Source organism: Muntiacus reevesi, chromosome 5 (genome assembly GCF_963930625.1).
Source record: "Muntiacus reevesi chromosome 5, mMunRee1.1, whole genome shotgun sequence".
Taxonomy (NCBI): domain Eukaryota; kingdom Metazoa; phylum Chordata; class Mammalia; order Artiodactyla; family Cervidae; genus Muntiacus; species Muntiacus reevesi.
In genome coordinates, this window is record NC_089253.1 from 6,185,189 (window position 1) to 6,196,095 (window position 10,907).

General features: G+C 41.1%; 1 protein-coding gene across 1 annotated transcript in view; it reads right to left on the reverse strand.

The window, feature by feature from the left end:
- FOLH1 (folate hydrolase 1) overlaps positions 1 to 3,214 on the reverse strand; it is a 70,650-nt gene extending 67,436 nt beyond the window's left edge. The window contains exons 1-2 of the mRNA XM_065936829.1: positions 2,997 to 3,214; positions 152 to 257 (exon numbers count right to left, since the gene is read on the reverse strand). Of these exons, the coding sequence (XP_065792901.1) occupies positions 152 to 257; positions 2,997 to 3,114 (224 nt within the window). The 5' untranslated portion in view covers positions 3,115 to 3,214. The remainder of the gene's footprint in view (positions 1 to 151; positions 258 to 2,996) is intronic.
- Positions 3,215 to 10,907: the final 7,693 nt, after the last annotated feature.

The following is a 10,907-nucleotide window of genomic DNA, read 5'->3' on the forward strand; positions in this document are numbered from 1 at the left end:
AACAATCCTTTTGAGATGAAATGTGATACAAGATCTTCAATAATAAGACTTTTTTTAAAAGTCAGTTTCTGTTTATGAAATAGTGGATCAAACTTCTAAACAGAATAGCAAAATTTTCCAACTTGATATAAACTTTGAAGTATCTGCTTACTACAAAAAGGTCTTGATGTTCTCTGCTTTCAACTCATCCAAAAATGCTTTCTTTACATTATGCTGTGGAAGGTTAGCAGCTTCACTGGAGGACTTTATAAACCATCCTGCAAAAGACAAACAAATATAGGAATGGGGTATGAGCTCTCAGACAGAGCCTATTTTCCTTATTATTTTATTTACATATGTAAAACACAAATTGTCTATGACCTCTGGCATTAACTGAGATTTCCTGAAGTTTTCTCTTGCCTACCTCCATTGGAAAAAAAAATCATGCAGACAGACTTAATTACAAATCAGTCACAATATATTTTTAATCCAATTTCATTATGTATTGCTGTTATTCTAAGAAATGCTTTATGATATTAGCACTAAAATTAAATACACTTCAACTAATGGGGAAAATAAAAGCAGAAAGGAGATCCACCTTCTTTCTCCTTCAAGCTTCTAACCCCAGTGACTACTCCTCTGCTGACCCAGAAGAAACATTTAGTAGGTGTTTAATGAATTAATTATGAACATATTTCATGTACATAAATCATTTCAAAGAGTTGAAGGCAATTCAGTCTTGTAATTTGTTCTGGTTCTGAAACTAAAACAAAGTGTGATGAAATATTTTGTGCTTCCAGTTTAAGCAGGCTTGAAAAGTCCAACTTCAGAGAGCTACAATGAAACTACAAGTCACCCAACATCTCTTCAAGACAAAAACAGGCTAGAGGCAAGCGGTAGGCAGTTCGCCCAGGACCATGAGCCCCTGTAGCGGGCTTCATGACAGATATTCAGCTAAATGATAGGATGTGTGCCTAAAATGGTTACCAGAACCACCCAGCTAGCTTTCATGGAGCTTTCCAATTATGAATCACATACATGCTACACACGTGCATATATACATGTGTGCTGAAATAAATGGTTGGCAGCAAATGGAAATACAGTTCCACCAGTATGCTATTAAAAAAAAAAAAAGGAGACTTGGAAACGACTTTAAGATCAGGGCACATGGGGGATGAAATGCTTGAATCAAGATCTGAAAAATGAGTTGGATAAAGAGGATGGAGGCCTGTGGGACGGAAAGGAGCTGAGAATCCTCGGGAAAAATTAACATTAATAAAGAACACACTCTGTGTAAGCCACTGTATGGGGCCGAGGGCAACACGGGGCACACACTCAGGCACGTCAGTTGTGTCTGATTCTTTACAACCCAGGGACTATAGCCCGCCAGGTTCCTCTGTCCACGGGGTTCTCCAGGCAAGAACACTGGAGTGGGTTGACATGCCCTCCTCCAGGGAATCTTCCCAACCCAGGGATTTAACCCAAGTCTCCTGCATTGCAGGTGGATTCTGTACTCACTGAACCACCTGGGAAGCCCAAGGGTAACACTAAGAAGCACAAAATACTTCTAAAAGACAGAGAAGACGTCCCTGGTGGTACAGTGGATGGGAATCCACTTGCCAACACAGGGGACACGAGAGGATCCCTGGTCCGGGAAGATTCCACAAGCCAGGGGCAACTAAGCCTGAGTGCCACACAACTGCTGAGCCCAGGGGCAGAGAGCTGCAACTGAGCCCTGTGGCCCCCACTCCTGGCACCTAGAAAGCTCGAGAGCAGCAAGACCCAGCGTGGCCAAAAAAAAGGAAGAAAAAAGACACATAAGATCCTAATCTTCCTGCTAACCTTGCCAAGTGAATTTCCCACGTTTTCAGTTGAGACAATTGAAACTCAAGTTGGCGGGTGTCCTTAATGAGCACACTTATCTCACCTAAGCCCCACAACAACCCTGATATCCACAATTAGTTGTGGTTCAAAGGGCGCAAAGCAAGCAAAAAGAGACTGTCTGAGCCAGCCTAGCAGGCTTAATTGGAGAAGGAAATGGCAACCCACTCCAGTGTTCTATGCTGGAGAATCCCATGGACAGAGGAGCCTGGCAGGCTACTGTCCATGGGGTTGCAAGAGTTGGATATGACTTAGCGACTAAACTACTCCTCCTAGCAGGTTTATGCCCTGGTCTTCTCAATCCCAGAAAGGGAGCCCAGAATTCACAGTAGGGGTAAACTACCTGGGGATACCTTACACTAGTCTTGTGCATTAAAGTCCAGTTAGAAGCATCTCCTCACCAGGAAAGAATAAAGTGCCAATTTACTACTTCCAGTAAGTTACAGCTATTATTCTTAAAAGACTCACAAACTGAGGCTAAGAGAGACTCCCTCACTTGCTCAAGGTCAGGAAGAAGTTGCAGAGTCTGAGAAAAATCTCAGCGTTGCTCCCTGATTACCTTGGAGAGTTGGGTTAAGTTTACAAATGAGTACACAGGGGAAAAAACTTGAAAGCACCGCTGTTAAAAAGCTCTGTTCTGAGCACTGACAATAAGGGCTACCGGTTCCTAACTGTTCCTCTCTTACTTCCAAAAGGAGAGAAAAGGGCTCCCAAGAAGCAATGCCCAGCGCTCTCCCCACCGCACACGACTAGATAAAGACCCCAAAGAGGTAAGAGCCGTTTCTTACAAAGCTCCTTGGACGACCTAGCAAATGTCCCCTGAGATCCTGCGGAAAGGTGCCAATTTCTCGCAGGCCTGCAGCCGGCGGAACTTTCTCAAGTTGTTTCAGGGTTTCTGCGCTCTCCTGTAGGCGCCCGTCCTCCGGCAGCCCGTCCGGAACGCAAACGTGCTTCCCCGGCAACCAAGTCCCACCTAACTCGCGGGAGCTGGTCCGCACGCCCCCCAGCCCGATCCGCGCCCCGGAGCCCAGGAGCAGGAACCCCGCGGCAGGGGGCCCCGGAGCCCGGCGGGCCGCGGGGCAGGCGGGCGGGCTGGGGGCCGAGCGTGGCGCGGACCCCCGTCCTCCCCCTCGTACCGAAGACGAAGCCGAGGACGAAGAGGCCGGCGCACAGCACCAGGGCCACCGCGCAAAGCCGGCGCGGATGGGGCCAGGCCACCGAGGCCGAGTCGGTTTCGTGAAGCGGGTTCCACATCTCGGCGCGCGGCGGCGGGGCCTCCGGGGACCGTGCGGCTGCCCCGCTGCAGCCTCGTGGGCGGCGGGGCAAGGGCGCCTTTCCCCTGCGCCGCGCGGAGCAGCCCGGCCGCCTGGAGCGCGCTCCCCGCCGGGGCTCCGCCGACTCCGCCCCGAGACTCGGTCCGCTCGACTCTCAACCAATCCGGGCGAGCGGGAGGCGGAGCCTCCCGGAGCTAACCCCGACTCCGCGGAGAGGTGCTTTAAAAAGAGAAAAAGTTTAGCTTGAGGATTTCTAGCCCTTATTTTAAAATGAAAGAAAAAGGAGGAACAAAGGGAAGGAGGAAGCGGAGGACAAATGCTTCTCCTTTCTGCACTTCCAGGCCACAGTCCTATGGACTGAAAGAAAACTGCTTCCCGCGAAATTCAATGGAAGGGTCCTCTATTTTTTTCTGTCTAGGAAAATACATGTTGCAGGCTAGTTGTTAGACTAAATTATTTCTCAAGAACTTTTTTTCGGACCTGAGATCCCATTCGACTCTTTGCGACCCCGTGAACCGTATAGTCTATGGGATTCTCCAGGCCAGAATACTGGAGTGGGTAGCCGGTCCCTTCTCCAGGGGATCTTCCCAACCCAGGGATGGAGCCGGAGTCTCCTGCACTGCAGGCGGATTCTTTACCAACTGAGCCTTCAGGGGAGCCCCATTAAATACTGTTACAGCCCTGGAATGAGGAAAATCGAATAGAAAACGGCGGTGCCCTATTTTGGCACTGATTTGGATTCAGGGAGTGAATTTTGATGTCAATGTGAGTTACCACTGTGCAGTTTTTCCTAATGAAGATCACTGATATTAATAAATTATTAGGAAATTATCCCTGCCTTTACATTACACAACCATTTTTAAAGAAATGATACTGGAATTTGCTGAAAGCGGAGACTATCTTGTTTCAAATCCCAGCTGCACTTGGCACTCTATTACGTTGTGGGCGTGAAATCAGTCTTTGTTGAATTAACCTGACAAGTCAATCGCACATAATTCTACCCTTGTCATAAATTCTTAAAAAAAATTATAACGATGGTATCTAAAGGATGAGAATAACCACAGGCTTTATAAAATCAATGATGTTCTTAAAATCTGTAAGGGAAACTGCATACATGGCCTTTAGCTAGGAGTGCTTAATGGGAACACTGTATTTTACAAATCCAGGAAATAGCAGAGCTTGAACCTGCTGGAGATAACAAGAAACTGGGCCCTGGGAGCTGCTGGAGGGGTAGTCAAGGAAAGGCAGATAGGTTCCTTTGGGAAAGGCAGAGGACAGAGAGAGAGAGGAGAGACAGGGCTAGATGGTAGAGAATCTTGGGTACTTTACATAAAGAATTTCTGAGCTAAGTGAAGAGATATGGGAGAATTAAAATGTCAACAGTGATGACTGCTAGATGACCTAGGACAGATTACGGTTATGGAACCTTAACCCTAACCTTTAATCCCTTTCTAACAATACCTTTTATTTCTTGAATGCTGCCTAATGTTCTTGTTGTCAAATCTAACCAGGAATGGTGGAAGAATAATACTCGCTGAGCACTTTCTAAATGAGACAGTTTGTATGTACATTAACTTGTTTAATCATTGGTACCTTTCATAGTTGATACTGTAACTTTTCCCATTTTACACATAGAAAAACTGAAATTTAATGAGATGGAATAAATTGCTCAAAGTCACAAAGCTAAAACATAATCCAATGCTTATCTTACTCTAAATCACTGTCCTGTCTGCATTGAGCATGGGATATATTTGCTAAGAGCTTTGCTTATATTGGGAGGAGCACTGGGCTTGAAGTCAGAACACTTGGACTTAAGCTTTAGTTTTGGTCCTGTCTAAACCCTAAATCCTCAAGAGTCACATAATGTGTCATCTCATTTGTTAAAAAAAAAAAAAAGATCATCTAATAACATTATTAAGAACTATGTGTTAATAAAGATGTTCTGAAGGTCATATGTGAATGTAAATGAGACAAATTATTTTAAGTACAAGAAGAGTTTTTGAACAATATAAGAACTACATGACAATTTAGTTAATAGCCTTTACAATGCTTGGAGGGATTGGGGGCAGGAGGAGAAGTGGACGACAGAGGATGAGATGGCTGGATGGCATCACCGACTCGATGGGCATGAGTTTGAGTAAACTCCGGGAGTTGGTGATGGACAGGGAGGCCTGGCCTGCTGCGATTCATGGGGTCGGAAAGAGTCGGACACGACTGAGCAACTGAACTGAACTGGACTGAGGCTACATTTGAAGAAATCAGAGAACAAATGAAAATTTGTCATCTTATAGAAAGGATTCCTTCTCCCCTCATGAAGCATACAGTTTAGTGGGAAAGACATAGCTCTTATGAGTAATTAATGACTAATTAATATCCGGAGCACATTCTACATGATAAGCACTTACTATATGCTTTGAAAGATAATTTTATTTGACTACCAAGATTTTGCCCAAAAGAATTTGAAATCTCTAAGAAGTGATTTTGCAAGCGATACTAGATTTTTCTATTGTCATTTTTATTGTTATTTCCCTTTTATAGGTGAAGAAACTAAGCTTTAGTGAAGCTAAATTACTCCCTCCCCTACAAAAGCACACGTGCTTTGATAAGTGTTAGATCACATCATACTCCTTTCTTTGACTATTGAGGAAAGATTATAGATGACCTCTATATAAGGACTTGTAGAAGAATGCCAGATCCAGTGGGATGTGCTCTTATTTCTCTTGATTATAACATTTATCATTCTGTATTGTAACTGTGTTTATATGTCTATCTTCCTGAATATTGTGATCTTTTTCGAGGTCAGATACTTTATTTGACACATGTTTATACCCATAATTTTTGGCACAAAATAACTATTTGATAAATACGCTTTCATGAAACAAAGGAAAGACTGAACTGAAGAACAATTTTAATGCTAAAAAAGAAAACCATTTGCTTGCTAATTCACTATGTATTATGTCACCTAATGACAAATGAAGAATCTGTCATCCCTACACCTTGCCTGGGTGCCTGTTTGAGCTTTCAAAAGCACTGATTTCATACAGTACTCTCCCCAACCCTGAACCGCTTACTTCCTTCACACATTTATTATGATTCACAAAACCCAAGGAGATACAAAATATCTTTAATAATGCTTTATTTGAAAGTGTTCAAAATTGCAAATGCATTCCTCTATTTGGATATCTTATTTCCACTTTTATATGCATAATGTTTTCTCTCTTTAAAGAGCCTGCTTAAGAACACTTATGTTGTGTTCTTGCTATTCATAGACATTTACTGCTAACACACTGATCTCTAGTTTTCCTTAATCTTATGTGTTAGCCTTTTGTTGCATATTTTATTCTCTTATTCTCTTTCAGATTTTAAGCTTCTTGGTGCCAGGAACAATATCATGTTCCCATCTATTTTCCAGGGTTATCACAATGCTTCATATATAGAAACATCCTTTTGAATGATTGGATGACATTATACTAAGAGTTGAAGCAATTATGAGATATGAGATGATTTCTGTTACTCAAGAGCTTTATTCAAAGGGGGAAGATAGGGCCTAAATACAAAGATAAATAACAATACCAGAAAGCAGAGATTGCAAGCCAAAAAGAATAGCAATAGTTGATATTCAGAAAGCATTATGGGCTCCACATTTATACCTAATGATTCATATTAACCTCATTAGTGTTTGTTTGAAGAATACCTTGAAATATTTCACAGTACCATAGGCCCATCCATACACACAAAAATTGTACGGCATCACTTTGTAGGTAGGTGGACAAGATAAGCTAAAATGTAACCTGACCATCCTCTTCATCTTCCAGTGCATGAAATAATATGTTTAGAATAGAAATATTAAATGAAGTAAACACAGCACAGGCAAGTATATTGTTTGTCCATGCAAATGGAATATTTGCATCTGTACCAGTTACCAACTCTTATAGCATCTCTAGACTGAAAACTCTGCCTGTTGGGCCTGGCAGAGCGCTTCTCACGTAAAGCATGCATGCTAAGTCACTTCAGTCGTGTCTGACTCTCCTATCAACTGTAACCCGCCAGGCTCCTCTGTCCATGGGATTCTCCAGGCAAGAATACTGGAGTGGGTTGCCATGCCCTCCTTCAGGCGATCTTCCTGACCCGGGGATTGAACCTGGGTCTCTTTATGTCTCCTTCATTGGCAGCCGGGTTCTTTACTACTAGCGCCACCTGGGAAGCCCTTGTCACATAGTGCTTATACAATAAAAGCTTTTAAATGATTGAACTGCACAGCAACTACTAGATGATGAGTAGTTATTACCTAGTTACAAAGCTCTTTTAAACAATAAACAGTATGGTGCAAAATACAAGTATTTAATTCAGTAATGAGAGAAAGCATTTTTGTCCTTTACTAACATATGCTCACAAAGGTATTTTATTCAATCTGAAAAGCATTTCTTAAAATTATCACCATGGCCCAAGAACTAGCCTGGGTCACAGAAACACCAAACTAATAAGATTTTTCTTTGCTTCAGTTGGGATTTCTTACTCCTGGAACTTTGGTAAAAACAGGTTGCAAAGTTTTGTGAGAAGAAAAATTAAGTAAATCTAAACCCAAGTACGTAATGTCTGTTGGTTATTAGATCTACAAGACTGTTAAATGAGTTGATATAATGACTACACATAGAGCATCATAGGCACAATGTCTCTGGTCAGTATTTCAGGAAAATAAGCCAAACATGTAAGAGAGTATCATTGAAGAATCTTCGAAATGACACCAATGTTTCACTTGTGAGATAGTAGATTTTAAACTCTAGAATACTTAGATTGAAACATAGAAATGTTCAGGTAATCAGATTATGTATTATTCCATTAATTATTTAGTATTTCAAAACCGTGCTTTGTGATATTTAAGAGAATTTGGTCTATTCAATTAGACTTGATTCTAATATAAGCTATATAATTGAATAATTCAGTTACCTGCTGTCTTCATATGCAATTTTTCCAAAATATGTAAAAGAAGTTAATATTCTCCATAATTATAAATTAAAATTTTAGACTGATGAGAATTAATTTTAACTATTTGATAAGATTTGTTAGATGATTGAATTGCCTAAAAATTAACAGACTATGTTACATGTATAAGTGCTGTTTAAAATGTTTAACAGTATTTAATTAACTAAGTGTGTAAACATAATACTAAAATTATAAAAGATCCCAGTTATTGTTAAAATTTATTATATTTATAAATTGAATAAGACACATATGCAGAAATTAAAGAAGTTAAAGAACAAGGTTTTTTTTTTAATTTCTAACTTCAGTCACCCAAATAATAATTATAAAAGTTAAAGTAAAATTATGAATAGATTTTTTTATATATATAAAACCTGCCCTTAAGGACATTTAAAAAGATTTTTAAAATATTGCAACACAAATCCTCAGAGAGTTTAGTAAGGTGAAATGCTAGTTCCCCAGTGAACACTCTCTCTTCTGGACTAGATGACACCACTTCTCTTAAACTGCCTGGCATTCCTTCTCAGCTTCCTTTGCCAGCCCCTCCGTTAACAGCACTTTAACTGTTAGGCTGCCTGAAGCCTCTGCCTTTGGCTCTGGGTTCTCTTCTTTCTGTAGCATCCCTTGAGGTGATTTTAAACTCCAAGCACCATCATGCCCTGGCAGAAACTGTTCACCAACATATATCCTATTTCCTAGGCATGCAGCTAGGACCACAAGTCTCACTCTCCCTTGAAGTTAAGTAGGGCTATGTTACTGTGTAAGAGTTAATAAAATACAGAAGGAAGTGTTATACACCACTGCCAAGCCTAGCCCTTAATACTTTCTCCATAATCCTCTCTCTATTCACCTCAATTATGTGGTTGAACACACAAGATCTAGCAGAGATATCAGAGGCTCTAGGGAATGGTATAGCCTCAAGACACAAAAAGCATCAATTTCTGAATCACTGTTTGGAGGAATGACCAGCAATCAAGAATGTCCACTGGACTTTATTAAAAAAAAATGACTTCTAATTTTTTAATCCTATAGATACATTACAGAAGTCAGTGTCACTAAATATCACTTATCTCGATAGAATCCTCTAGTTTTTTGTATTTATTGTCTGCCGAGACTTCACTTCAGAGATCCAGAATTAAACCTTCCATTGCTGAATTGAGATCTTCACCTTAGGTTCTACCAGGCCCCTCAAACTTCACAGGAACAGAGAGGAGCTGGGTGACTGACAACCAGTATTAGTAAGAGTTCTCCAGAGAAACAGAGCTGACAGGCTATGTAGAAATATATGGAAGAGGAGATTTATCATGGGAATTGGCTCAGCTGGTTATGGAGGCCAAGAAGTCCCACAGTCTGCTGTCTGAGTGCCGGGGAGCAAGGAGAGCTGATGGTAAAATTTAGTCCTGGTCTGAAAGCCTGAGAAGGGGTGTGGAGGGGTGCATCTCTAGTCTTCAAGTCTGAGGCCCAGGAACCACTTCCTCTGATGTCTGAGAGCAGGAAAAGATGAACAAGAAGAAATTCACCGTTCCTTCACCTGTGTGTTCAATTAAGACCCCGATCACACTGGTAACGGTGAATCTTTACTCAGTTTACCGGATCAGATGCTAGGCTCTTCCAGAGACACCCTCACAGATACAACCAGTACTAATGTTCTGCAGCTCTGCGGGCATCCCTTGGTCCAGTTAATCTGACGTATCAGTCACTTCACCACCACCCCCAACACCTTCACTTTCCACTCTCCAGCATCACCCCATCTCCAGCCAGACTTCTCTGTCAGCTCCATCTGAATCAATGACACCATTCTCCATTATTGTTCAGGATAAATGCGAAGTCATTCTTCATCCACTTACTTATGAAATATTTATTGAGAGTCTCCTCTGCATCAGGAAGTATGCCAGGTACAACATATACAACAGTAAACAAAGTAAATCTGGTAGTTCTTCTCTCTTTCAGTCAAAGCCGACCGCCAACTGGGTCCTCCTAAAAGATAAATACAATCACATTTGATTTTTTTGTTTAATATTTGTTTTATTTACTTATTTTATTTGGCTTTGCTGGGTCCTGGTTGTAGCACATGGGATTTCTATTTGCAGCATTTGGGATCTAGTTCTCTGCTGGAGGACTGAACTTGGGGCCCCTGTATTAGGAGCTCAGAGTCTTAGCCACTGGACCACCAGGGAAGTCCTTCACATTTGATTTCTTGCTTGAAAATCTTTACCGTCAGTCTTTTTTTCCCTTAATTTCCCTTAATTTAATTCTCTTAAAATTAAATGAAGTGTAATTTTTTTCATTGAGATATATATATGTATATATATATATAATTTTTTTCTTCCCCAAGACCTTATACAAGTCTATTCTTATAGTGGACACCTTGAAAACCTCATGCTTCTGGGTGCAGTTATTAATAGTTAAGTGAAGAATAGATACTTAATTGAGCTTAGAGGAAGGTCTTTTTTTGCTGTGGTATTGAATTGGAGATTGAGGTGGCTGGAAGTGTTATGTATGTGAGCAGTCAGCTTCTGCCTACCACATGGGTATATTCACAGAGAACTAAGGTTAACTAGAAAGTAGAATAAAGCACATGACCAGGTAGGAGCAGAAATAGTTTTAGAAATGGAATATTCCTTTGACTCCTGACCTTCAAGGTCTTGATTTCAGGTTTTATCGAGGCCCAGTGTTTTTCCTCCCTTTGGGTTCTGAGATACCCTTATTTTATCCTTGTAATAAACATCTGCCCCTTTGCCCACTCTCCCTTTTCTTGAAAATAACTTTAGTTTATTTTACTTGCAACATTTA